This window comes from Sus scrofa, chromosome 12, assembly GCF_000003025.6.
Source record: "Sus scrofa isolate TJ Tabasco breed Duroc chromosome 12, Sscrofa11.1, whole genome shotgun sequence".
Taxonomy (NCBI): domain Eukaryota; kingdom Metazoa; phylum Chordata; class Mammalia; order Artiodactyla; family Suidae; genus Sus; species Sus scrofa.
Window position 1 is genome coordinate 61,319,829 of NC_010454.4, and position 27,884 is coordinate 61,347,712.

Genomic DNA, 27,884 nt, shown 5'->3' on the forward strand with positions numbered 1-27,884 from the left:
AACCTGCATCATAGCAGTGACCAGTCACAGAAGTGACGACACCAGATGCTTATTAACTCATTAAGCCACAAGGGAACTCCTTAATGTAATTATTAATAAGTTATGGTTTAAGTGTGTCATTTTTTATTTTCTGCTTTCTGTTTTTCAGTTTAGTTTTTCGTACCTTTCTGTTACTTGAACATTTTCGGATTTCATTTTGATTTTTTTTTTTTTGGCTGCATCCACAGCGTGTGGGAGTTCCTGGGCCAGAGATCACACTTGAGCAAGAGCAGCTACCTAAGCCACAGCAGTGACAACGTTGGATCCTTAACTGCTAAGCCTCCAGGAAACTCTTCTAGAGCTTTCTTTAGGTTTGTGTTTTAGGGCTGCACCTCGGGCACATGGAAGTTCCCAGGCTAGGGGCCAATTGGAACTGCAGCTGCCGGCTTAAGGCCACAGCCACAGCAACATGAGATTGGAGCTGCGACTGTGACCTACGCCAAAGCACGACGCCGGACCCTTAACCCCTGAGCGTGGCTTCATGGATACTAGTTGGCTTGTTAACGCACTGAGCCGCAATGGGAACTCCCCACTGACTTTTAATTCACCTTTGTGCCAATATCACAGGCTTTAATTATAGTTTTATATGAAGCAAAGTACATTCTCCATCTTGGTGTCACCTGCACCCCCCACGAGTTCCCCTTCGCGGAACTCCGAGACGACGTTCCCCATTTCTCCCCGGAAGACTGAGGGGCAGCACTGACGTGAGAGGACGCTGCTCAAACCTCAGCGCGCAGCCCTAGCTACCTGCGCCTTACAGGGCGGGGCGTGTGTACTCCCGACGCGCATGCGCACCCCCAGGGCTGGGATTGGACGGAACCGCCTGGCTGGGCGAAGGGAAAATACGTCACGGGCGAGGCGGGACGATGGAGCTGACTCGCCATGGTCTCCGCAGCTACCAGGTAAGGCTGTCGGAGACACCGCCGTGGCCAGCGGCGCGGCGAGTCCGGCTCGAGCGCATCTCGCGTGCTGAGCGTAGAGAAGCGGTGGAGAGGCCGAAGCCCAGAGAGCCTTCCTCGGTGGGCCCAGCTCGGGCCCTTGCTCCGGAGTCCGGCTTGGCGTTTTCTGGTTGGGGAGCTGCTCCTTCGCTGAGCTGTGAGCCTCGGTTTGCGCCGCTGCAAGTGGGTGTAGGCAGGCGGTGGACCCAGTTTCCCCGACTCTCCTCGGTGCGTGTCAGCCCCGCCCCGTGCAGGCTGGCAGCACCTGTCAGGGTTCAGAGTTAGGGAAGCAGGTACTCTCTTTTCGGAAGCAGGGCAGGGGTAGCCACTGTGGATCTCTTACTCCTCCCGCCCTGGCTCTGCCACTTCCCGAGCTGTGCTGCTTGGGCTTGCGTCCTGAACTGTAACTTTGGGAATGATGCGTCCACTCCTGAGGCTGTCGTGACGCGTAATGAGATTGCGCGTGGCGCGTGGACCATACTCAGCTAGCGTGTGGCACAGAATAGGTAGTCAACAAATGGTCCTACCCATAGAGCCTTTCTTCAGTTCCCTTTCCTACAGTGATTTGACAGTTGACTAGCTACTTTTTTGTTTGTTAGCTTTTCAGCCGCGCCGAGGCATGCCAGAAGTTCCCAGGCCCAGGATCCCATCCTGTCACTGCGCCACAGCAGTGACAACCCCGGGTCCTTAAACGCTAGGCCGCCGGGGAACTCCTAGCAGTTTTTATTATTATTTTCTTTTTTTGCCTTTTCTAGGGCCGCTCCCGAGGCATATGGAGGTTCCTAGGCTCAGGGTCGAATCAGAGCTGTAGCCACCAGCCTACACCAGAGCCACAGCAATGCGGGATCCGAGCTGCGTCGGCAACCTACACCACAGCTCACAGCAACCCCAGATCCTTAACCCACTGAGCAAGGCCAGGGATTGAACCCGCAACCTCATGGTTCCTAATCGGATTTGCTAAACACTGAACCACAACGGGAACTCCTGACAATTTATTTTTAAAATAACTTTTGGGCGTCATATACACGTATGTTTCTTGAACATGATACTTCTCAGAGTTCTCTTGTGGTGCAATGGGTTAAGGATGCAGCGTCGTCACTGCAGCAGATTGGGTTGCTGCTGTGGCGCAGTTTCTGTCCCTGGCCTGGGAACTTCGAGCTGCTACATGCATGGCCAATACCCCCCAAAATTTGCTCTTCTTAGTGGAATTACAAAGACGTGTGTTTTTCTTCTTTCAGCCTGTGTGTGGGGAAAACAAAGAGGAAGTCAGTTTCTAGAGAAGTGGTAGATAGAGGAGTTCCCATTGTGGCTCATTGGTAATGAACCTGACTGGTAACCACGAGGATGAGGGTTTGGAAAAGACTTCTTTCCCTATTTATTTATTTATTTATTTATTTTATTTATTTATTTTTACTGCCTATATTTAGGGTAGTATACCTAGGAATAGACTCTGTAAGCCTGGACATAAAAGGGCTGGATGTTGGGGGGGTTCTTGTATTACTCCTCTGATTTTATCATAATTAACTTTTTTTTTTTTTTTTTCCTTTTTAGTCTTGCAGTCAAGGCATAGGGAAGTTCCTTGGCTAGGGGTCGAATCGGAGTACAGCTGTTGGCCTACTCCACAGCAACAGCAACATGAGATCCAAGCTGCGTCTGCAACCTACACCACAGCTCACCACAATGCCGGATCCTGAACCCACTGAGTGAGGCCAGGGCCCAAACCCACATTCTCATGGATACTAGTTGGGCTCGTTACCACTGAGCCACAATGGGAACTTCCCATAATTAACTATTTTTAATGAGGACGTCCATATCCCTTCTATTAGGCAAGAGATAAAGTGGCCTCTCCTGTGTCTGGGGAGTCTACCTGCTCGTTCCAATTAGGCTCCACATGAAGGACAGTAGAGTTTACTGGATCGTTAGTGGGGTCTTGAGTATGTAAGGTGTCTGCATGGGCTTGGGCTGCCAGCCAGATTCGTTCCTTTGGGGGAGAGAGTAGAGCTGAGCATAGCATAGATATCTTGCCAGGTTAAATCAGAAGAGGGGAACTCCTGTCATGGTGCAGCAGAAACACATCCGACGAGGAACCATGAGGTTGTGGGTTCGATCCCTGGCCTCACTCAGTGGGTTGACGATCTGGCGTTGCCGTGCTCTGTGGTGTAGGTTGCAGATGAGGCTTGGATCTGGCGTTGCTGTGGCTGTGGTGTAGGCTGGCAGAAATGATTAGGCAGAGGACAGGGGACATTTAGGGCCGTGAAGCTGTTCTCTTTGGTCACATGTCGTTCTACATTTTTCCTTTTTCTTTTTTGCTTTTTTAGGGCCGCACCGGCAGCACATGGAGGTTCCCAGGCTAGGGGTCCAACTGGAGCTACAGCTGCCAGCCTGCACCACAGCTCACGGCAACACCAGACCCTTGACCCACTGAGCGAGGCCAGGGATTGAACCCGCAACCTCATGGTTCCTAGTCAGATTCCTTTCCGCTGCGCCGCAGCGGGAACGCCCTCATTCTACGTTTTTCAAAGCCCATAGTGTCCCCAGCAGTGAAGCTTCACATAAACCACGGATTTGGGATGGTTATGACGTGGGCTCATTGGTTGTCACTAGTGCAGCTCTGTGATGGGAGGCGTGGTGGCGGGGGAGGCTGTGTGGGTGGGGGAGTGGGCGTCGGGAACTCTGTACTTGACTCGCTTTTTCTGTGATCCTAAAGTTACTCTAGAAAATAGAGTTTATTGATTGAATAATTGAAAAAACAATAGCAGCCCCAAAACAGTGAAATTATCTATTCAGAGAAAAAACTGCCAACCCAGAATTCTGAATTTTGTATCTAAAACTATCCTTCGAGGAGTTCCTGTCGTGGCGCAGCGGAAGCGAATCTGACTAGGAATCATGAGGTTGCGGGTTCAATCCCAGGCCTCGCTTAGTGGGTTAAGGATCTGGTGTTGCCGTGAGCTATGATGTAGGTCAGAGATGTGACTCGGATCCTGCGTTGCCGAGGCTGTGCTGTAGGCCAGCAGCTGCAGCTCCGATTCAACCCCTCACCTGGGAACCTGCATATGCTGCAGGTGCGCCCTTAAAAAGCAAATAAAATAAAATACAGGGAAAGCAAAGGTACTTGCCGCAAACAACGACTGAGGTCGCCTACTGACTGCAGGCTTACCTTTCGAGAAATACTGAGGGCAGTCCTTGTAACCCCGGGTGGGCCTCAGGAGCACTGGGCATGGCTAATTTGTGGGCAGGTGAACCAGATTGTATAAATACATTTTTTTCATCTGTCTTTAACTTTTGTGACAGTTGTGAGATTGTGTTAAAGCCGTTATTATTTCATTATCGGCTTTGTAACATATTTAGAGGTAGCATATCTGACAATAAATGCCAAAGGCGATGAGCCGTGGCCCGAGCAGAAGTTTGATAAAGGGCTGCTGTCACTGGGAGTGACAGTCCCGGGTGGGACGGGAACGAGTGGCTCAGGGGGTGGACGAGGTGGTGGAGGAGGGAGGTCACAGACCTGAGAGCCACGGAGGAAGCTCCCCAGTGAATAGCCAGTTGCCAAGAGTTATGCTGCCAGGGGGTGTGACAGTGGGTCAGTAGCTCACAGTCCTCTAGCAACTGTGGGGGAGGCGACCAAGAGGAAGGCAGGTGGTCGCGAGGAGGAGTGGGCGACGCCGTCTGACAGCGTCGCAGCGTCGCAGCCGAGTGACTTTGGGGAGGAGGGGACGTCGGGAAGCGCAGAGATGACCGCCCGGCAGAGATGACCGCCCGCCCCCTCGTGCTGGACTGCAGGGTGCGAAGGGGAGGTCCGTGCCCAGGTGGAGCCCGACCCGCTGGGGGCGCCAGGGGAGAGGGCCTCTGGGAGCAGAGGTGGAGGATGCAGGGGCTTTGCTGGGGACCGACCCAGCGGACCGCTGGGTGGCGGAGCCCGGCTGCGGAGGGAGAGGGTCGGGAACGGCAGGTGCAGCGTGGCTCGGGGTGCGGGAGCCTGGGGCTGCCTCAGGGACCCGTGGTTTCCAGCCAGGCGCGGGGATGAGCTTGGGCCTCGAGGGGGGTGGGGGCCTTCCAGGGGGCTGCTCCCGGCCCCCGGTCGAGGGAGGCTGGGCGAGAGGCCGTTCTGCCCCAGGGCACGGAGGGTGGCACATGGCCCGGTCGACAGCTACAGAGGTCTTCAGGGGCTTCTGCACCTTGAGATCATCAGAGGACGGTGCGAAGCGTCCAGATGCCCAGGTCTCCTCCTTTCTGGAATTACCGATTCAAGGGTCTGTGGTGGGTGAGGCCCTGGAGCTGCGCTTTCACGGGTGCTCCTGAGGCCGTGAGTGACTCCGCTGCCGTGCGTGGACGTGGCTCGGGCCAGGGCGCTCTGGACTATGCTGGGGAGGGAGGCCTGGAACACCTGGTGATCAGCTCGGTCGTCGCCTGGTCTCAGGTGCCCCCAAGGGACCCAGTCAGGACCCCGACCTACCTGCCGCCCCACGCAGATGCCGCTGAAACTGGACGTTGGCCCATTTGTTCCTCTTGGTGTTCTAGTTGGTGGTTTTTGATTTTTCCTTTTTTTTTTTTTTTCCATTTTAGGGCCGCACCTGTGGCATATGCACGTTCCCAGGCTAGGGGTCAAATCAGAGCTACAGCTGCCGGCCTACACCGTAGCCACAGCAACTCGGGATCCGAGCCACATCTGTGACCTACACCACAGCTCACAGCAGCGCTGGATCCTTGACCCAATGTGCAAAGCCAGAGATCGAACCCCCGTCGACTAAGGGATACGAGTCAGATTCATTTCCTGTGCCACAATGGGAACTCTTATTTGGTGGTAATTTTAAGCCAATTTTATTTTGCAGGTTTGATACTAATTATTCCCTTTTCCAACCGTATTTTAGCAAAGTTGAGCCTGAAAGATTATAGACGTGTTCACAGATACGCAAAAGTAGAGCAAATTCCCGGGTAGCCATTGCCCAGTTTCACCATCAGTGTTTTGTCAACTTGGCGGAAAGAAACTTAAATCTTGCATTTCCTGACTGACAAATTTGACTACTCTATGTATTTATTTATTTATTTTTTTTGTTTTGTTTTGTTTTTTTGTTTTTGTCTTTTGGCTTTTTGTTGTTGTTGTTGTTGTTGCTATTTCTTGGGCCGCTCCCGCGGCATATGGAGGTTCCCAGGCTAGGGGTTGAATCAGAGCTGTAGCCACCGGCCTACACCAGAGCCACAGCAACGCGGGATCCGAGCTGCGTCTGCAGCCTACACCACAGCTCACGGCAACGCCGGATCGTCAACCCACTGAGCAAGGGCAGGGACCGAACCCGCAACCTCATGGTTCCTAGTCGGATTCGTTAACCACTGCGCCACGACGGGAACTCCTATTTATTTATTTTTAAGGCCCCATCTGCCGCATATAAAAGTTCCCAGGCTAGGGGTCAGATTGGAGCTGTAGCTGAGGACCACACCACAGCCACAGCAACGCCAGATGAGCTGCATCTGCAACCAGAGCTGCAGGCTGCACCAACGCCAGATCCTTAACCCACTGAGCAAGGCCAGGGATTGAACCTGCATCCTCACAGATACCATGTTGAGTTTTAACCTGCTGGGCCCCATGGGGACTCCTGTAAATTTGACTTTAAAATGTGTTTGCCTTTGCCTCCTTCGTGGCTAAGCTTATTAATGCTAATATGACCAGAAAGATCTTTGTTATTTTACAGCGTTTATTGACTTTCTGGTTTAAATGCGTTTTGTTTTTTTAATTTATTTATTTTTGGCCACACTCGTGGCATGCCCAAGTTCCCAGGTCAGGCACTGAACCTGCACCACAGCAGTGACAGTGCCGGGTCCTTAACAGCTGGGCCACCAGGGAGCTCCAGTGCGGTTTTAAAAGCAATGGTCTTCGTGCGGTTACACACTCTTAACAGTGAACATGGTGAAAATAAAGCGAGTGTCCGTCGCGGCGCAGCGAAAGCGAATCTGACCAGGAACCGTGAGGTCGCGGGTCCGATCTCGGGCCTCACTCAGTGGGGGAAGGATCCGGCGTGGCCGTGGCTGTGGTGGAGGCCGGCAGCTGGAGCTCCCATTCCACCCCTAGCCTGGGAACCTCCATATGCTGCAGGCGCGGCTGTAAAAAGAAAAAAAAATAACAGACATTTTCAATTTAGGACATTTTTTTCTCTTCATATAGGCTCTGGAATTTGCAAAATGGTTTTTTAAGCCTGAAAGGGCTCAGAGAGAGAAATAAGGAGGGACGTGTCTCTGGGGAAAGTTAAATCTGCCGGCAGCGCTTGGTGGAATAAATAGGCGGATGGATGGCTCACTGCGGACCTGCCCCGAGGAGACACAGCTGTGTCCTCAGGGGGCTCTCTGGAAGGCCTGGCAAGAGCAGGCGACGGGGCGCGGGCTGGGCTATTTTAAGTGCAGGCTTAGAAGCCGGCCCTGGATAAACTTTCTCAGTGATTGCTCCTCCCTTCCCTTCAGTCCTTCCAGCTGCGAAGTCCGCGCCATGAGATTTCTGGCTTTAAAAATCGCTGCACCACAAGTTTAAGTAGAAGCATTATAAAAAACTGCTTTAGAAAAAAAAAAAAAAGGCACTTCAGAGAAAAGGGCATTTCCTGGTTAAATTTCACAGTAACGTTCTTCGGTCCCCAAAATAACTTTGGGGACCTCAGGGTGAACCATCATCTTAAATAAATTGTATGAGAGAGAGAAGAGTGGACGGAAGTAAATAATTTGTCCAAATCCATGAGGAAACTAATTTCTTAGAATTTTAAAATAATCCAATTTCAGCTGTGAGCCTGCTTGAAATTGGCATTTAATGTTTGTTCGGTTTTGGCTTTGTTTTGCGTTTTAGGTCATATGGACGTTCCCAGGCTAGAGGTCGAATCAGAGCTACAGTTGCTGGCCTGCACCAGAGCCACAGCAACGCGGGACCCGAGCCGCGCCTGCGACCTACACCACAGCTCGTGGCAACGCCGGAGCCTTAACCCACGGAGTAAGGCCAGGGATCGAACCTGCGTCCTCACGGAGTAGTCAGATTTGTTTCCTCTGAGCCACGATGGGAGCTCCTGGTTTTAGTATTCTGTTGAGGATTTTTGTGTCACTGTTCAAAGGGGTTACTGGCCTGTAGTTTTCTTTCAGTGTTTTCTTGGTGTCAATGCTGGAATGAGTTAGACAGTTTCTTGCCTCTTCAGTTTTGGGGAGAAGTTTCAGAAGGTTTGGTATTAGTTCTTTAAATATTTGGTAGAATTTCCAATGAAGCCATCAGGTCCAGGACTTTTCTTTGTTGAGATTTTTCTTTTCTTTTCTTTTTTGTCATTTTGCCATTTCTTGGGCTGCTCCCGTGGCACATGGAGGTTCCCAGGCTCAGGGTCTAACTGGAGCTTTAGCCACCGGCCTACACCACAGCTCACGGCAACGCCGGATTGTTAACCCACTGAGCAAGGCCAGGGACCGAACCCGCCACCTCATGGTTCCTAGTCAGATTCGTTAACCACTGCGCCAGCCACGACGGGAACTCCTGTTGAGATTTTTGATTACTGATTGCATTCCCTTAATGGCCCTAAGTCTATTTATATTTTCTGTCTTCATGATTTAGTCTCAGTAGGTTTTGTGTTTGTAGGAACGTGTCCGTTTTGTCCAGGTCATACAGTCTGTTGGTGTACTGTGTTCTTAGTTCTCTTTTATAACTTTTTTATTTCTGTAGAATCAGTAGTAACGCCCTCACTTTCTTTTCAGATCTTAGTAATTTGAGTGTGGGGGTTTTTGTTTGTTTTGTTTTTTCATTTTTGGTCTCTCTGCAGCATATGGAGTTCCCAGACCAGGGATCAGATCTGAGCCCCATTTGTGACCTAAGCTGCAGCTACAGCAATGCCAGATCCTTAACCTGCGGTTTCTGGCTGGGAATTGAACCTATGTCGCAGTGCTCTCAAGACGCCACCAATCCCATTGCATCACAGTGGGAACTCCCAAGAGCGTGTTTTTAAATTGAATTTTCTAGTTTTGCTTTTGTTATTGATCTCTAACCTCACCCCACGTGGTTGCCAATGATTCTTTGTCTGATATCTGTCTTTTAAGTATTGAGACTAATTTGAGACTTCATTTGCGGCCTAACGATGGTAATCCTTAATTTCTCCCTTATTGTTTCCCCCCCCCCCATTTTTTGCTGCACCTGAAGCATGTGGAAGTTCCCAGGCCAGGGACCAAATCTAAGTCCCTGATGTGACCTATACCACAGCTGCAGCAATGCTGCATCTTTAACCCACTGTGCCAGGGGATCGAACCTGCACTCTTGTGGCTACTAGTTGGGTTTGTTACTGCTGAGCCACAAGGGAACTCCCCTGATGCTCTGTTTATTTTTCTTCTATCTCTTTTTTCTTCTGTTCCTCAGATTCCATAATTTCCATTGTCCTGTCTTCAAGTTCACTAACTCTTTTTTCTTCCTATTCAAGTCTGCCTCTGAATCCCTCTAGTGAATTCTTCATTTCAGTTTTGTTCTTTTCGGCTCCCGTATTTCCTTTTGGTTTCTTTTTTAGGTTTTGTCTCATTATTGATGTTTCCTTTTTTCTTCATACATTATTTTCTTGACTCTGCTTCTTTCTTTAGTTTTTTGAACATCTTTAGACAGTTGTTTTAATATCTTTTTTGGGTAGACCTACTACCTTCAAGTCCTTTTCAGGGACAGTTTCTGTTGCTGTTTTTTTCTTTTGCATAAGCCATGGTTTCCCATTACTTTGTGTGCGTTTTTGTTTTGTTTTGTCTTTTTGCCTTTTCTAGGGCTGCTCCCGCGGCATATGGAAGTTCCCAGGCTAGGGGTTGAATCAGAGCTGTAGCCACCAGCCTACGCCAGAGCCACAGCAACGTGGGATCCGAGCTGCGTTTGCGACCTACACCACAGCTCACGGCAAGGCCGGATCCTTAACCCAGTGAGCGAGGCCAGGGATCGAACCCGCAACCTCATGGTTCCTCGTCAGATATAACCACTGAGCCACAGCGGGAACTCCTTTGTGTGCGTTTTGATTTGTTGAACATTGTACATTTGAATCTAATACGGTAACTTGGAAAATCAGATTTTCTCCATTCCCTGGCATCTGCTATTTTTTGTTATTGTCTTTATTATTATTTTTTTTTATTTATTATTATTATTATTATTATTATTATTATTATTATTATTTAGCCTCTCTCTGTGCCGAGGATAGGCCTGATATATAAACATGAGGTCTTCTCAAGCCTTTTCTAAAGCTGTACCTTCCCCTGGGCGGGCATGGTCACTTTCTAATTTCCCCCATACATAATTTCAGTTGCTTTTGAATGTTCTTGTCTTTAATTACCAGCTTTCAAAGAAAAAATGAAGGGAGGACAAAACAGCACTGGCCCTTTAAACCTCTGGCATTCACCTCATTGGGGTGGAGGTGCAGCCACAGTGGCTTCCCCGCCCCTGCCCTGCCCCCCACAGCAGATTGGGAAGTGACAGGCAGCAACGGGGCACAGAGCCCTGCTCTTTGGAGGACAGGGTCACTTTTGCCTCCCTCACTCCCACAGACTGTGTGCAAGCTGCTCCAGGGACATGTGCACAGCTGCCCGTCCCTAGGGAACCCTGTGCAGCTGCTCCTGCACTCAGAGCTGAAATTGGCCACAACTGCATCCCAGCTTCTCTGAGTATTTGCACGACGTCAGTGGACCCAGAGCTTCAGAATAGTTACATCAGACAGGTGCTGTGAGTGCAGGTGTGTACGAGTGAGGGGTCCCCTCTCTCTCTCCCTTGTCTTTCTAGAGCCCTTTCAATGTCTCTTTTGTTTGCTAATCTCCCACTGATGTGTCGTCTCCTCGAGGACAGTGGTTTATTTCCTGCTTCATTCACTGTACCCCACAGCCTGGGAAAATGGACACAGTAGGTGCTCAGTAAATATTTATTCAGTGACTCTTTACTGTGGCACATAGTGGGTGACTCTGCTCCGTCTTGCGTCTGTGCCGTGGCGGGTGGCTGGCAACTCCGCTCCGTCTTGCGTCCACACCGTGGCGGGTGGTGGGTAACTTCCGTCCTGTGTGCAGATGCTGTGAGCGACCGTGTTTTACCCTCACATTTCTGGGGCTGATGCCTGTGCACAGGTCCTGTAGAGGCACAGGTCTGGGGTCCAGAAACTCCTTTACACACTCCGTCTGACCTCACGTGGACCTTGGCACCTTGTCTGTCTTACTGTTGTTGTTCTGTGTGGTTTTTCAGGTAACAAGCTGAAACTCAGGAGGCACACACAAGCTAGCAGCCCCCTGGGCCAGGCTGTGGGCCGTGTGGCCAGCAGGCCAATGTGGGTCATCTGGGCTTTGAGTCAAAGCTTCAGGCGAGGCTTGTCCTCTAGACAGGCCATATTATCACAGTTCTAGTCGCTTCGTTTTGCGTGTCTTTGTTGTCTGTCTGTTCCTCTAGGCGCCACGAGGTAGGAACCCACACCTGCTTGGTCTTTCACCTGCACTGCACGTCTGGCCAGTTCTGACGGTGGAGCCCGAGGCGTCCCAGAGCTGAGAGGGTCCTCGGCACGTGAGCTGTGGGTATGAAGTAGGAGCTTGGTCTTTTTGCCAAACGCACTTGAACGTGCACAGCCCTTAACGCTGCCTGCTTGGCCGCCTTGGCTCAGTTCCTTTCTGAAGCCCTGCCTGGAGCAGCCTCCTTTCGGTCAGTTTCAGCGGGACTCCAGCACTTACATCGGGCTTCCCGTGTGGTGTCTCACTGGAACACTCACCCCCGTTTTGACGTTAGGACGCTTACTGCCGGGGGAGAGTGGATCAGCCTGCATTACACAGTGAGGACATGACCGAGTGGACTCGAACCTGCTCCCTAGAGCTGACTTGGTGCTTTGTCACCCCGAGGGCGAGTGCCTTGTGTGGTTTCTGTCGGGGGTCGGGGGTGCTGGGCCTCCTGTGTGCTCTCAGAAAGAGGGCAGGATCATTCTGGCGTCTTCCAGTAATACTGACTTCATTTTGTTCTTGTCTATTTATTTTTGTTGTTTTTTTAGGGCCACACTCATGGCACGTGGAGGTTCCCAGGCTAGGGGTCTAATCGGAGCTGTAGCCGCCGGCCTACCCCACAGCCACAGCAACACGGGATCCGAGCCGCGTCTGCAGCCTACACCACAGCTCATGGCAATACTGGATCCTTCACCCACTGAGCAAGGCCAGGGATCGAACCCGCAACCTCATGGTTCCTGGTCGGGTTCGTTAACCACTGCGACACAACGGGAACTCCAAAAAGCGCATTTGAAACCAGAGTTGTGTCTTGGTACAGGGTGTCTAGGTAGCTGTCACAAGTGCTGTTCTTCACCCTGCACCAACTCTTTGGCCTGCACGGAGTGCCTGACCACAGCGCCCCGGCCCGTGTCGGGAGCCTGCACCTCGGGGTCTGCGGCTGCCCTCGGCACCCCCCCCCTGCCCCGCCCTCCCCGGCTGGGCTGCGTCTTACCCGTCTTACCCGAGAGCAGTGCTCGCTGCAGCCCGGCTGCTCTTCCGGGGCTGGGCCCTTGGCGCTGGGCTCCAGAACTCTCAGGCCTTCCTTCCGGTGGTGTCTCCGTGACGCCAGCCTGCAGCCCTCTCAGCGGCGGCCCGAGGCTGGCCTCCCAAAATACACCCCGCGGGCCCGCGTCCGAGGCTCGTTCTGGCATCCCGGAGAGGGCCTGCTGGCCCGCAGCCTCCGCTGGCCTCTGCTCTGCGTCCTCTGCCCCAGGTCCAAAGACCAGAGAAGACACGCGTGCCAGGACCCGCCACGGGCCCCTTTGCCGCCCCCGGAGGTAGGATGCTGTCCTGTCTTGTCGGCCAAAAACGGCTGCACTGCTGCGTCTCCTACGCGCGAGAGCAAGAAGGGGCAGCCTTCCTCTGCTTTAACGTTCTGAAGTGAGCTACGCGTTTTGGGGTTATTTTCTGATGCGGGTCGTGCACGTGACCCTCAGCTCAGGTCACCTTTACTCGCACAGCTGTTGGAGCTGGCCATCCGCGGGGACGCACAGGAGCGGCCTGGGCACCGCGTGTGCCACCCAGCGCTCCTTGCGGCGCGGCCCCGCGTCCCGCCGTCCAGCTGGAACCCTCTCTGCCCTTTGGCCCAGTTTTCTTGTGCGCAACACGGCCCGTTATTTCAAGACTAATTTTAAGACCTGAACTCATTCTTATTTTTGATTTTGGAGGGTTTTCAGATGTGGCTATTAATGGTGTCATTTCTATGTGTGGTTTCTGAGTATGTTCTAACAACCTGTTTTTATTCATGGTTCGACTTACTTTATTTTTTGTAATTGTTTGGGAGAAAAAAGGAATCTTAGGAACAAATTCTATCTGTTAAATGCCACGTGGAATTTTGTCTAAAGGGAGTTCCCATTGCGGCTCAGCAGGTTAAGAACCCAACTAGTGTCCACGAGGACATGGGTTCGATCCTGGGCCTCACTCAGTGGGTTACGGGTCCCGCGTTGCCGTGAGCTGTGGTGTGGCCGGCGGCTGCAGCTCCGATTCAGCCCCTATGCTGGGACCCTCCGCATGCCGTGGGTGTGGCCCTGAAAAAAAATACTTTTGGCTGAAGGATGGCGCCTGGATGAGATGGCCTAAGAGGTGACATTTCTGCTCCGAGTTGCTTTCTTGGCGGTGGTCTCGCTTCTGGTGGGAGGTGCCGAAAGCCCTTTCAAAGAACCTCTGTAGAAATAGGAGAGCAGCTGAATCCGGGGGCACAGTGGGCACTGGGGCCTGAATGGCAGGTGCCTCCGCCTCCTTTAGCCTGCTCTGGAGCTCCGTCATCTGCATGTGTGCTGGGCCGTGCGAGCGCCTGGGCCCCAGTCCGCCTGGCCCTTGGCACAGGTCGTGCTCCTGTGGGCTCCTGTCCAGGGAGCCTTGGGCAGACGGGTGCCATGTGCCTTTTGCAGAAAACAAGCCCCCTTTGACCTTGCTTTGGATAGAAGACTTGTTTATTTCCTGGTCTGGACATGGCCAGCCAGGACGCAGGCCCCTCTTCCCCTTGCAGCTGTCCCTTTTGCTCAGAGAAGGCCCCGCAGGAAGGAGTTGGCGCAGCTGCTGCTGAGGGTCCGGGCGGCCCCGGCACGGCCACACCCGCCGCACAGCGGAGTGAGAGCTGGGAGTTGGAAGAACTCCCGCAAAGAGTTGGGGTCGCCCCTCGTAGCAGCTTCCCCTGGTCAGGACGTTCCTCTGAAGTTGAAGCTGACCCCTGGGGGACGTCGAGCCTCGCACCTGGGTGGTTGCTGCGGGGGTCAAGCTGCTGCGCGAAGTCCTTGATCCTGCGGGAACTTGCCCGACTGGATGTCCACACGCTCCTTACAGAACGTGGGCTGAGACGGGCCCCATAACCTGGCGGGGGGGTTCCCAGGGCCAGGAGACCTAGGCCGGCCTGCCATGTGCCAGGTGCGCGAGGAACGCCAGACGGGACGAGACGGTGTGTGGTCCCGTCGTCAGAGGTTGCTGGCGTGGGTTTTGAGCAGGCGCGTGGAAACGCAGCTGGGCGGGGGCCTTGCTCGGCTCCGGTGGGCGGCCTGGGGGCTCGTCCTCCTCCCGCTCCTCCCCTGGCTGCTCGCTCCAGCCCTCAGCCTCGGCCACTGTTGGGCTGGCCCCGTTTTCTGAAACAAACCTGGGGCTGTGGGACTCTGACGTCGGACGGGGTTGGGGCTCCTTCTTACTATTTGTCAATTGCATTCAACGGGACTTCGTTTTGCAGATGTGGGTGCGGAGGCCCCGGGCCCTGGGGTCCCTTACCTGGGCTGAACGTGGCCGAGCCAGGCCGGGAGCCCGCCAGGCCAGGCGAGGGCTCGTCCTTGCAGCCCTGTGCTGCCGCCACCATCCGCACGTTTTCAGGCAGTCTCCGAAACCGCCGAGTTTGGGCACCGGTGGGCCGCGTACTGGCGCTCGAGCCCGCGTAGCCTTCTGTGGGGTCCACCGCCGCCCGGGCTGTAGGGCTGAGACAGGCCAGCTCCCCAGACAGGGCTGCGGTCGCCAGGGCCTGTGTCCACTCGCTGACCGGATCGCTGACCTCCGGTCCTTATGGAAGCAGTGCCCCCACCTCCCTGGGCACCTTGGGCAGTGGCTGGGCCACCTTGCAGCTCACCTGGTGAGGCCCTGGGGACAAAGCTCCCGCAGTCATGGCTCTGAAGTCGACCCATCCCTCCCCTGCCCTCACGTGAACGCTCTGAGACTGCGGGACCTCAGGGCCTGCCTGCGCTGTCGGTCGCCACGATCCTGTGCTAAAGTCCCTCTCACACACTGGCAGTCATTCCTGCCCCCACAAGTCACCTCCGCACCCCCAAGGGACACTCCTGCACCCTGCTATCTTCAGGGGTGGGCGCTGTGGCCCCGGGCAGCCCGCCCCAGGCAGGCACCCCTGGCAACACCCCCAGCAGGGCCCAGGCAGCGCCCCCCGGCCCAGGGGGTGGCGCTCACGCTTGCTCTGCCGAGGGACCTGGAGTGCTCCCGGGTGCCAAGCAGAGCAGCTCTGGGTCCCACCTCTCCCCTGGGACCCGGCCTGGCCTGAGCATCTAGCTGAAGGCCTGGGCTGGTGCCAGTAGTACCCAGGCAAAGAGCTTGGTTCTCAGAGCCACCTGGGCTGCCCTGTCACTCATGGGCTGGCCTGGCACAGTGCAGGGTCAGGGGAAGCATGTCCACTCAGCCGACTGTGGCCAGGGTTTTTCAGAAGTAGATTAAGTGCAAGTTGGTAGGACGTGGTCGTCTTTGTCTGTGCTTGTGTGAGAATGTTCATTTCTGAGGGTGACCGAGGATTCGGGGAGCTCCCGCTGTGGCGCAGCGGGATCAGCAGTGTCTTGGGAGCACTGGAGCACGGGTTGGACCCCTGGCCCGGCACAGTGGGTTAAGGATGCCGTGTTGCCGCAGCTGGCGCTTAGTTTGGACCTGATCCCTGGCCCAGGAGCTCCATATGCTGCGGGGAGGCCAAAAAAAAAAGAGAATTTAGGTGTATGCAGAGTTTCCTGGCGGCCTAGCTGTTAGGGATCTGGCATTTTCACTGCTGTGGCTCAGGCCTGGGGACTCCCATGTGCCACAGGTGGAACCGAAGAATAAATGACTACCTAGGTGTGGGGGGCACGGGAGGCGCGCGCCCCTCCGAGGAAGGCTCGGCAGCCTCGGGCTGGTTGCTGCCCTTGCCTCCAGCCTCCTGGTCCGCGAGGAGGGTCTCGCTCACGATGTCACAGTCCCAGGGGCGGGCTGGGTGGGCACCTGTCCTCCCCAGTAGCTCCTCCTCGACGTGGCTTTAAGCCCGTGCCTCCTGGTTTTCTAGCTTCACAAACACAGGCGTTGGAAGGGATGCTGTTACTTCAGTGCCCCAAACAGATTCCCGAGGGGAGCCAGGTCGGTGCTCCCCGGGGCTGGTGCAGAGCCGCCGTCCCTGCGTGCGGCCAGGCCCACGGCCCCGCTGCCGGCTCATGTCCCTGCACGGCGAGAGCTGCGGCCTGCGTGCGTCGCGGGAGGGCCGGCGAGTCCCTGGCCCCTCCCGCCTCGTCACTCACCGCTCGGCTTTGTTCCTCCAGGAGGAGTCTGCTGAAGGCGCGGGCTATGGACCTGATCACCTCCACGGCCACCCTGCCCCTGCTCTTTGGCTGCGTGGGCGTCTTCGGCCTCCTCAAGCTGCTGCAGTGGCTGCGCACGAGGGCCTACGTCCGCGACGCCGTGGTCGTCATCACAGGCGCCACGTCGGGCCTGGGACGAGGTGGGTCGAGGGGGCCGGCAGTGCGGGTGCAACACAGAGGCAGGTGGGTGACGTGGCCACACGAGCATGTCGCCGTCCTGTCCGGGTGGAAGGCAGAGCCTGCGTGCAGTGAGGGCGGCCAGGCCTTCAGCACCTGCTCGGAGGCCGCGGCCAGGGAGCAGACGCCGTCTGCGTGTGGGCAGCTCCCGCCCCGTCGTGTGGACGTGCTCCCGACTTTCCAGAACAGACCCCGATTTAACAAGCGCTTCTGCCTCTGCGGGGCCAAACAGAACAGGCCTTTTCCTGGGCCGAGCTGGCATCGCCAGTTCACACCTGGGTGTCCAGTTCCCACGCCTGCCCTGGCAGGGCTCTGCCCCCAGCTGTCCTGGGCGCCCCCCAGCAGTCCTGGGCCCCCCCAGCCGTCCTGCGGAGCGCTGTAGCGTGGGTTTCATGCGTGTTGGCACAGCTCTCTGCCTGTCTCCTGCTGTGTCTCTTAAGCTCTGTGAGTTTGTCCTTGTGAAACAGTAGGAAGGCCGAGGGCAGGGCTGCAGCGTCCTGGGCCCTGAGGTCGTGCACGGCAGCTTTGAGCTGTAAGCCGGCTGGGCCGGGCCGGCAGCACCAGCGTGCCTGGCAGCCACCTCGGGGCTCTGCCTTTTCCCCGAAACCCTCCTGCCTCCTCGTAACAGCTTTTCCAAGGATGGAAGTGGCATCTTTCCAATCTCCTGTTTCCATTTCTGTCACTCTGCGCAAACCTCACGTTGCTCCCTTTTGGCTTTGCCAGGAAGCAAAGCTTAAGCAGGATGCAGGTGACCGTTTTCGGGAAGTTTTAGTCACTGCCTCTCCCCACCCTGGATCTTTTTTTTTTGGGGGGGGGGGCTCTTTTTGCCTTTTCCAGAGCCGCTCCTGTGGCATATGGAGGCTCCCAGGCTAGGGGTCGAATCAGAGCTACAGCCGCCGGCCTACAACCGGCGAGCCAGCGCCACCCAGGCTCTGCTTGACCGCCTGGCCTCTGAGACTCAGGCCAGGCCCCGGGGCTGCACGTCGGCTGGGGCTGCGGGTCTGGGCAGACCTGCTCAAGGGCGCTTGAGGGCGACATGGCCTCCGGGAGAGCAGGCTGGGCCTCCTGGACCCGTGCTTCCATCTGCACCAAGAGCCAGTTTTCAGAACACTTTAACGTTAGTTGTTGTCAGGGAGTTCCCATCATGGCTCAGTGACTAATGAACCTGACTGGTATCCATGAGGATGCGGGTTCGATCCTTGGCCTCGCTCTGGGGGTGAAGCATCCAGCGTTGCCATGAGCTGTGGTGTAGGTCACAGATCCCGTGTTGCTGTGGCTGGCTCAGATCCCGTGTTGCTGTGGCTGTGGTGTAGGCTTATGGTTGTAGCTCCAGTTTGATCCCTAGCCTGGGAACTTTCATATGCTGCGGGTATGGCCCTAAAAAGACACAAAAAATAAGTTGTTATTTTATTATTATTATTATTATTATTATTATTAGGCTGCCACATGTGGTGGCTTAATGTGGGATCTCAGTTCCCAGACCAGGGATCGAACCCAGGCTGCAGCAGTGTAGGCACCAAATCCTAGCCGCCAAACCATCAGGGAGCTCCCTAGAACATTTTTTTTGTCTTTTGTCTTTTTAGGGCCGCAGCCACGGCATATGGAGATTCCCAGGCTAGGGGTCTAATTGGAGCTGCAGCTGCCGGCCTCCACCAGAGCCACAGCAATGCCAGATCCGAGCCACGTCTGGGACCTACACCACAGCTCACGGCAACGCCGGATTCTTAACCCACTGAGCGAGGCCAGGGATCGAACCCGCAACCTCATGGTTCCTAGTTGGATTCTTTTCCGCTGCGCCACGACGGGAACGCCGAGCTCCCTAGAACATTGGAAAAGGGCAGCTTAGAAATACAGAACTAGGCGGGTAAAGAGCTTTGTCTCCCGTCATCCCAGCTGTGTATCCGAGTCCCCGAGGAGGAGGGTGAAGGGCGCAGGGGTGATAACTTCCCAGCATCACGGAGCCGTCAGCTCTGCACACGGCAAGTCTGATCGCGGCCCATGCTCACCAGGAGCCGTGAGCTTTCGGGCACTGAAGCCTCGGCCGTGTTCAGGGGCTGGGCAAGCAGGGGCAGGAGGACCCCCCCGCCTCTGCCCCTCCCATCAGCCTTGGGGTTCACCTGTGACCCTGGCTGGGCCGGTCCTTATGGTGCGGTCCCCACCACGGCTGATCCAGCCCCTGCCAAGGTTCTGACCCCAGAACTTGGAGGGAACAAGGCCGAGCCTCCTTATCTGAGGGGCAGTGGTGTCTGTGTGAGCCCAGAGTGTCTGCAGCCCCGACCCCCTCTTGGGGAGAGGTCAGGCCGGGGAGCGAGGTGGGGAGGGGCCTGCCTGCGCCGCCACCCAGCCTTCAGCTCCTCTTCTCAGCACCGTGGAACCTCCTGATAAACCCTCTTCCCTCTGCCCTGGGGGGCTCCAGCCTCTTTTCTTGCCACCAGAGGATGTTAACTAAGAGAGGTGCCCCGGCAGTTTTGGACTCTGCCCGCCGATCTTAGTGGGCGTCAGTTGTCACCCGATGCTGTAGGGACTCGGAGCAGCCGCTTTCCCCCCCAGAGCAGGAGGGAGCCCTCTCAAGACGCGGCCGACCCTGAGGCCTTCCGCTGTGGGCCTCTCCTCTCACCCCCGGCGTGCCGGCTGGACCCCCGCTCTCTCAGCCCCCGGCACTGGCCGGTCTCCCTGCCCCTCCGTCCGAGTCCTGTGCCCCCCCCCCCCCCCGCCTCAGAACCGGGAGGACCCCACGCGGATGTGCCTCTTGCAGAGGTGACTTCCGAACAGCCAGGGTCACCACGGCCAGAGCATCCGGGCGTGGCACCCGCAGTCGGCCCTGGGCTCCTGCCTCCCTGTGGCCTGTGCACGTCCGTCCCCCTCCCCCCGGGGTGTGAGCGCTCAGGCCTGGCTCCTGGCTCCGGGCTCCAGCCTGCCCGTCGGGGCCAGTGCCACCGTTGGTCGGGGCCCAGAGAGGCAGGTCTGTGTCGGGGCGCGCCGCCGGGGGGCAGGCCCTGGCTTCCCGGCCGCCACGCTTCTCTCTCTTCCCAGAGTGTGCCCGAGCCTTCTCCGCGGCGGGCGCCAGGCTGGTGCTCTGTGGCCGGAACGCAGAGGCCCTGGAGGAGCTCAGCAGAGAACTGGCTGCTTCTCCTGCTGCCAAGGTGAGCACGGGGGGCAGATGCGCTCCCTCCTCCGCGGGCCTGACGTGCGCCCTGCGGCCCGCGGGCTCATGGCCTGGGGCAGAGCCGGGCTCGGGTCAGGGCCCTCCGTGGGCGCCCCGCCCCTTTGCCAGGCTCGTACCTGGGCACGTCTTGGTGGTGGCGGAGGCTGGCGAGGCCTTTACACTTTTCATTGTGGGGACATACGCATAACGTGCTGGTTTTCGTCCACGGCCGTGTACAGGCCAACAGCTCCGTGGTGGCAAGCTCGTTCGCAGCGTCTGTCACTGTCACTGCTGTCTGTGCCCCAGACCTTCTCAGCATGCCAACAAAAGGCCCGTCCCCGCTGAACAGTTCTGGCTCCACTCCCCTTCCCAGCCCTTCCCATGAATGTGCCGGTTCCAGAATCTTCATCTAAGTGGGAACACGTGCCCTTCGGTGACGGGCTGCTTCACTGAACCTCATGTCCGCAACTCATCCACACAGGTGTCCGAACGAACGGCTTTCCTTTCCGTGATGGGAAAATATTCCGCAACATGTGTACAGCTGTACCACACCTCGTCCATTCATTTTTGTGTGTGTGTCTTTTTAGGGCCGCACCTGTGGCGTATGGAGGTTCCCAGGCTAGGAGTCAAACTGGAGCTCCAGCTGCCAGCCCTGCACCACAGCCACAGCAACACCGGATCCTTAACCCACTGGGCAAGGTGAGGGATCGAACCTGCAGCCTCATGGTTTCCAGTCGGATTCCTTAACCACTGAGCCACGACGGGAACTCCTAAACTACTTTGTGGTCTGATAGCACAGCCACCCTGGTTCTCCGTCAGCTGCCACTGCCGTTGTTGTTGGGGTTACCATGGTGCCGTGGAAACTGCAGAAACTGCACAGCACAGCAGTGAGCACACTGGATTCTGAACCAGCTGTGCCACAAGAGGACTCCTCTTGCTTACAGCTTAAATGGAATATGTCTTCTCATTCTTTTACCTTCAACCTGCTTGTGCCTTTTTTTTTTTTTAAGGGCCACACCCGCAGCTCATGGAGGTTCCCAAGCTAAGGGTCGAATCAGAGCTACAGCCACCGGCCTCCACCGCAGCCACAGCCACACAGGATCTGAACCACATCTGCGACCTACACCACAGCTCACGGCCACACCGGATCCTTTACCCATGAGTAAGGCCAGGGATTGAACCCGCATCCTCATGGTTCCTAGTCGGGTTCGTTTCCCCCACGCCACAACGGGAACTCCCGATCCTTATTTCTCCGACACAACTTTGAGTCCCACTGTCCAGCTTCTGTCCGTTTTAAACCTGAGAGGCTTCATTCGGCATCTCTGGCAGGGCATATGTCGAGTGCTAACAGACTCCGTCAGCTCTTGTTCACCTGAGAACCTTAATTTCTCTTCATCTTGGAAGTTATAGAATGTGGGTATAGGATTCCTGGTGGCGGGTTTTTCTCTCAGCACGTTGAACACACTGACCCGTCTCCCAGGGTTTCTAGTGAGAAATCGGCTGGCCTTCCTGCGGCTTCGCTGTGATGTGAGCGGTAGTTTCTCTCCGGCTGCTTTCAGATGCTGTCTTTGGCCAGTGGCTGGTGCTGTGGCCCAGCGCGTGTCTGAGTTTATCCTCCCTGGTGTCCAGCTTCCAGGATGTGTAGATTCGTGTCTTGCATTAAATCGGGGCGTTTTTCAGCCTTTCTTTCCTCGATGTCCCCTCTCCCCTCAGAGCCCCGCAGTGCACAAGCTGGTCCACTTGACAGTGTCCTGCTCACCTGTCCTGATTCTCTTCGTTCTCAGATTTGATTATTTCCGTCTTCCCTCTTCACGTTCATGGATTCTCTCTTCAACCGGCTCATGTCTGCTTTGAACCCTGTAGTGTGTGTGTTCATTTCAGTTACGGCACTTTTGAGCTCCAGAGTTTTGTGGTCTGTTTGTTTTGCTTTTTAGGGTCACACACGCAGCATGTGGAGGTTCCCAGGCTAGGAGTCACATCGGAGCTACAGCCGCCAGCCTGCACCCGAGCCACAGCAACGCGGGATCTGAGCCTCGTCTGTGACCTACACCCCAGCTCACGGCAACGCCGGATCTTTAACCCACTGAGCGAGGCCAGGGATCAAACCTGCAACCTCATGATTCCTAGTTGGATTCGTTTCCACTGCGCCACGACAGGAACTCCCAGAATGTTTTAATCATTTTTCTTTCCAGTGATATTCTCATCTTGTTATACGTCAGTTTCCTGCCTTTGTGTTTTAAGGTCTTTGTCCAGTAAGTTTTCCTGGGCTTTTTAAGAAATGTTTCCTGGGGGTTTATTGCATTTTTGAGTACCAAAAAGCAGGTGCAACTCCTTTGAAGCCATTGGGAGCCACGTTAGCCAGTGGTGGTCGAGACCTCGGCACCTTGGCACCCAGAAGGGCATCTACCATCACAAGGCAGCCCTGCTGTTTGGAAGACCAGGGCCTTATGGTCTCGCTTGACTCCCTTGAGCTGCACCAGAAACACGGGCTGCCTCCCCAGAGCTTCCCCCGCAGAGCTAAGGCTGAAATTGGCCAAAATTGCCTGTAATTTGCCAGCCAGGTATTCCCTGCAAGCGTTCAGATCGACTCGAGCGTCTGAATTAGCCCTTCAGAGCGTCCCACCCGTGCGGCTGTCCAGGCAGAGAGATGGCTCCCGGCCCTTCCTCTCCGCCAGCGTTTCTGAGGCCACCCTCCCCTCCTTGGGATGCTGGGAAGGCCCGAGTTAAAGCGCTCGGCCGTGTACGCCTCGTGGCCTTCTTGCAGTTACAGGATCCGTCTGTCATCCCTCGAGACTGTTTTAGGACCGGAACCCACCCGGCTTGCTTTCTGCTGTGTCGCGGTGTCGGGCACAATGGGGGTACGCATGCGTCTTGGGAGCACAGGCGTCCAATGGCCTTGGCCTGGGGAGGACGGCGGCTCCGATGAGCACGGGGCGCCGCCCCGAGCCGGCCCGGGCGCCAGGGGGGCCGCGATGAGCAGCTCCCGCGCTCACGTCACACGTGGGCCCCGCTGTGGAGCTTCCAGTCAGTCGGGAGGAGGCTTGGGCTGAGGGCAGGGTGTGCAGGGCCCTCCCAGGACCGAGGAGCAGGGCCTGTGGCTCACGCCCGCCACCCTGAAGTGCGTCTGGCTTCTCTTGGCCTTGGCCAGGTGCAGACACACAAGCCTCACACGGTGACCTTCGACCTTGCTGACCCTGGGGCCATAGTCGGGGCTGCGGCCGAGATCCTGAGGTGCTTCGGCCACGTGGACGTGCTCATCAACAACGCCGGCATCAGCTACCGCGGCGCCGTCGTGGACACCAGCCTGGATGTGGACAAGAGGGTCATGGAGACCAACTACTTCGGTCCAGTGGCTCTAACCAAAGGTAGCGTCTCAGCGGAGAGGGGGGCGCCGGCCCCCGCGTCCTGCCCCCCGGGGCCTCCGCCCTGGAGCTGGGGTCCGGGGCCGTCCTTCCAGCCTGGGCGGCGGCTTCTGCAGGCGTCACTTGCGCGCTCCCTTCCCAGCGACAGCCGCATCGGGGTGGGCTCGCCTGCCTGGCCTTGCCCTGCGTTTGCAAACCCAGAAGGGGGGGCCCTCTCGGTCCGCGGTTCTCCCCGGACCGTCCGTGGTGGTGGCTGGGCCTCTGTCTGCCCCTCCCTGGTCCCCCGCCCGCCTGCTGGCCTGCTGGGCACGCGGAGGCCAGAGTGCCGCCTGGGCTGTGGTGACCTCCGCCCCCCCCGCCCCCCAGCGCTCCTGCCCTCCATGATCCGAAGGCGCCAGGGCCACATCGTCGCCATCAGCAGCATCCAGGGGAGGATCAGCATCCCCTTCCGGTCGGCGTGTAAGTGCTCCCTCTCCTGCCAGGCGGTGCTCTCTGCCCCTTTCTCCCGGTTAGAAGCAGCGCGTTTTCTGTCCGGAAGCGGTCTGCCCGCGGAGCGGCAGCAGAGTGTGCAGGGACTTGGCTCCACTGCCCAGCAGAATGCCCTGCCTGTTGAGTTCAGCCCTGCAGTAGCCCCACTGCTGCGCCAAGTGCGCCCTGGGCGAGGGGCCCCGAACGGCGCGGGGTAGCCAGGCGGTCTCAGCCTGGGGGGTCCCGGGGGACTCGGTCATCCGTGAGCGTGTGCAGGCACTGCCCTGTCATCACTTGCAGCTCACGGCGCTGCTGACGCGCGCCACGTGACCCAGCGCGCAAGACTGGGGCCCCGCTGTACCCAGGTCTGTGGTGTGCTGAGTCTGCTCGCTGACGTATCTTTCTCCGTCAGGATCGATGGATTCGCCTAATTCTTTTAAGTAGATATAGAGTCATTCATGGGTTGGATATGACATAATTTATTCAGTAGTTTTCCTGGATGTTTTCCCCTTCTGAGACCAGCAGCAGTGATGTGCTACATAAAACATCCTTCAATATTTATACCTCTGGGCCCTCATGGGCAGGTTTTGGGAAGTTCTGAAAAGTGGAAACATTAGGACCAAAAAATTAAAACTGCCGGAGTTCCCGTGTGGCTCAGCGGAAACAAATCCGACTAGTATCCTTGAGGACACAGGTTCAATCCCTGGCCTTGCTCAGTGGGTTCAGGATCCGGCGTTGCCGGGGCTGTGGTGTAGGGTGGCAGCTACAGCTCCAATTCGTCCCCTAGCCTGGGAACCTCCATATGCTGTGGGTGCAGCCCCAAAAAAGAAAAAAGAAAAAAAAAAATTAAAACCGCCAAAATGACTTCAGCGGAGACTCTCATCTCCCGTGTGAGTGGCTGTGCCTAGATGTTGAGATTACATTTCCTTCCTCTGCCCTCACATTGCACCAGCAAAGCAAACAGAACCTTGTTTTGTTAAAAGATCTTAAAGGTAGTTTCATAAACTGTCCTGGTCACTCCGTGCTTGACTCCACCCTCCGAAAGGAAATACGTCGTGACAGCCGCACCAGCCCAGTCGCTTAAGGCAGCCACGCGGGCGAGCTGGGCACGCTGCAGGCATGCGGGGGGTGGGCAGAGCTGCCTCAGCACTAGGAAAGGACCGTCACACACGCCCAGCTGGACGACGCAGGAGCCACCTGTCACAACCCAAATGCAGCAGAAACTTCAGGATGTGACCCCAGCCCCTCCTCCTGGTTCCAGTCGGTTGGCAGGTGCAGGGAGCCCCTTTCCGTCTCAGAATCACTTAGGTGTCGGGTCCTGTGCCTTTCCGGGGAGAAGCGACAGCAGTGGCTATGTCTGCGGAGCAGCCAGGAAGGGGCGCAGGGCTCGCGTTGCACCTTAGTTCCTGCTCAGCTGTTGGAATAAACCCCGTAGGCATTAGGTTTCATTTTTTAACTTTTATTTATTTATTTATTTTTCGGTCTTTTTGTCTTTTAGGGCCCCACCTGCGGCATGTGGAGGTTCCCAGGCTAGGGGTCTCATCAGAGCTGTAGCCACCGGTCTACACCACAGCCACAGCAACGCCAGATCCTGAACCCACTGAGCGAGGCTAGGGATCGAACCCGCAACCTCATGCTTCCTAGTCGGATTCCTTAACCACTGAGCCACGACGGGAACTCCGTCGAAGCTGCAGTTTTGATCAATGCCAGGTCCTTAACCCACATGTGGGGCAGGGAACCGAACCTGTGTCCCAGTGGGAACTCCTTTTAACTTTCATCTTAGAACAGTCTCACCCTTGAAAGTGGCAAGAACGGTACAGAAAACCCCATGAGCCCTTCACAGACCTTCCCCGCTGGTGTCTTACCGTGTTCGCCGCTTCCCGTCGTGTGTGCACACATGCCCCACCTTCAGCGCTCTCCCTGAGCCACCCGAGAGAAGGGGTCGTGGTGCCCCTCCCGCCAAGGGTGCCTCCTCAGACGGGGCGGGGGCACCGCTGGCTCGGGGCGCATGCTGCCTCGACGGCACAGGGGGATCCGTTGGTCGGGGGAGAGCTGGAGGGGGCGGGCGGGCGGGCCTGTCCCCGCCGCGTCCCACCCTCACGGGCCTGCCTCTCTGGCCGCCGACCTTTGCAGACGCGGCCTCCAAGCACGCGACCCAGGCCTTCTTCGACTGCCTACGCGCCGAGGTGGAGCAGCACGGCGTCGAGGTGACCGTCATCAGCCCCGGCTACATCCACACCCACCTGTCGCTCAACGCCCTCACTGCCGACGGCTCCAAGTACGGAGGTGAGGCCCGGCTCCGCTCGTCTCCAGAACGCGACTCGGTAGTTCCGTGATTGCTGTCATTTTCACTTGGAATCTAAGTATAAAACCGAAACATTTGAGGAGCTCCCACTGTGGCACAGCGGGTTCAGAACCCGGCTCGCATCCCTGAGGACGCGGGTTCGACCCCTGGCCTCACTCTGTGGGTTAAGGATCCTGCGTTGCCGTGGCTGTGGTGGAGGCCGGCAGCTGTAGCTCTGATTCGACCCCAAGCCTGGGAACCTCCATATGCTGCGGGTGTGGCCCTGAAAAGCAAAAAAAAAAAACCCCGAAAACCTGAAAATCTGAACACTTGGCATGTGGGTGTTGGTTGTATATACTGATGCCTCCACCGCAGAGCACCCGGGGCTAAGGGGAGCCGTGGGGCAGCCCCGGGGCAGGGAGAGCCGCCTGCCAGCCCGTCGTGAGGTCGAGGGCAGGAGCCCGCGGGAAGGCCCAATCCGCCTTCCCTCACTGCCGCCCCTGTGCTGGGTCCTGCCTCCCTGGATGTGCTCCCGATCCTGCGTTGGGTGCTCTCCAGGGGCCTCTGGGCCTGACGCCCAGCCCAGCCCAGCCCAGCTGGGCCTGCACCAGAACCGCCTGCGGCCCGGGCGGGGCCCTCCCACTCAGCGAGGCGCCGGAGGCCACACAGACGCACACGGCCGGAGGGGTTCCCCAGCACTTACCCCTAGAGGAATCGCTTTCACAGTCTCCCTCTGGGAGTTCCCGTTGTGGCTCGGTGGGTTCAGAACCCGGCCCGTATCCATGAGGACGCGGGTTCGATCCTCAGTGCGTTAAGGATCTGGCGTGGCTGTGGCGGAGCCCGGCAGCCGCAGCCCCAATTCGACTCCTAGCCCGGGACCTCCATAAGCCTCACATGCGGCCCCAAAACCAAAAACGAAAAAGAAAAACTCCGCTGTGGCATTTCAGAGCGTTCTGCTGTTCTGCTGGCACAACGGGGATGGATCCCGGAGGGCAGCTCGGCCGCTCCCCCCATCTGCGGGGCCGCTCTGCCTGCTGCTCACCCCCGCTGCCGTCGGCAGAAGTGGCCACTGCTGAGCGAAGTGGGAGCTCCAGGCGCCCTTCCCCTGGCAGGTGCCACAGGCCACCAGCGGGGTTTCTCCGCGACGCCTGTCCTACCCGGCTCTGCTCTGTGCCAGCTCGCCCGCCGCCGCCTCTCCCACCCGCACCGGGCTCCCAGCCCACGGCCTGTGGGTGCTCCGGGGGCCGGGATGCGCGTGCTGAGAGCCCAGAGGCTCGGAGGGGCTGCCTCCCCGGGGCCCCGTCAGCTCAGGCCCGGCTTCTGTCTTGTTTCAGTCATGGACGAGAGCACGGCCCAGGGCCGAAGCCCCGCGGAGGTGGCCCGAGACGTCCTGGCGGCCGTGGGGCAGAGGAAGAAGGACGTGGTCCTGGCCGGCCTGGCGCCGTCCCTGGCCGTTTACCTGCGGACTCTGGCCCCCGGGCTCTTCTTCAGCCTCATGGCCTCGCGGGCCAGGAAGGAGCGCAAGTCCAAGCACTGCTAGTGCCCGGCGGCCCGACGGGCGGGTGGCAGCTCCTGCCCGGCCACGGCCCCTCGGGGACAGGTGTGTGGCGGGGCTGTGACCGGACTGGCCTCGGGAGGGTGGGAGGCATGCTTCTGCCGAGCCCTGGCCGGGCCCCACCGCCGCCGAGGGAGGGAGGGAGCGCGGGCCGAGGCCAAGGCGACCCCCCCAGTGGGCTTTGGACCCTAGGACGTGAAATAAAGGAACTGTTTGACCTCTGGAGGTGGAGTCCCCACACCCCCGCGAACCCCAGCCTGCGCCCTCTCCCAGGCCTGCCGTGGGCTCTGCCTTGGGATCAGAGGATGCCCTGGTGAGGCCGGACCCAGGCCTCGTGTTGACTTGCTCGGCGCCGGGGCTGCGTGTCCAGGCCTGGGGTGGGGGGCTGCGGAGCT

General features: G+C 57.2%; 1 protein-coding gene and 1 long non-coding RNA gene across 6 annotated transcripts; one reads left to right on the forward strand and one right to left on the reverse strand.

Moving 5' to 3' along the window:
- On the forward strand, positions 837–27,714 carry DHRS7B (dehydrogenase/reductase 7B). Of its 5 annotated transcripts, none has more exons than XM_021068046.1 (7): positions 837–941; positions 16,460–16,638; positions 19,709–19,818; positions 22,969–23,185; positions 23,549–23,641; positions 25,784–25,936; positions 27,269–27,714. In XM_021068046.1, exons 1-7 carry the CDS (start codon positions 922–924, stop codon positions 27,472–27,474), a joined length of 978 nt encoding a protein of 325 aa, XP_020923705.1. In that variant the 5' UTR covers positions 837–921; the 3' UTR covers positions 27,475–27,714. The 5 variants fall into 5 exon arrangements, with proteins under 5 accessions (XP_020923705.1, XP_020923708.1, XP_020923707.1 ...); XM_021068049.1 differs by having other exon boundaries at positions 932–1,134; XM_021068048.1 differs by lacking the exon at positions 837–941 and adding an exon at positions 10,095–10,672.
- Positions 10,842–13,036, reverse strand: LOC110256148. The gene is made up of 2 exons (XR_002337424.1): positions 12,409–13,036; positions 10,842–11,486 (listed from the first exon to the last, which is right to left on the reverse strand). It is a non-coding gene; the product is annotated as an uncharacterized LOC110256148 (long non-coding RNA).

What these genes read in the sequence shown, in the direction of transcription:
- DHRS7B (XM_021068046.1), top strand. Translation starts at nt 922, where the DNA reads ATGGTCTCCGCAGCTACCAG. An exon ending in CATCCCCTTCCGGTCGGCGT is followed by an intron (nt 23,642 to 25,783) that starts GTAAGTGCTCCC and finishes CGACCTTTGCAG; the next exon opens with ACGCGGCCTCCAAGCACGCG. An exon ending in CGACGGCTCCAAGTACGGAG is followed by an intron (nt 25,937 to 27,268) that starts GTGAGGCCCGGC and finishes GTCTTGTTTCAG; the next exon opens with TCATGGACGAGAGCACGGCC.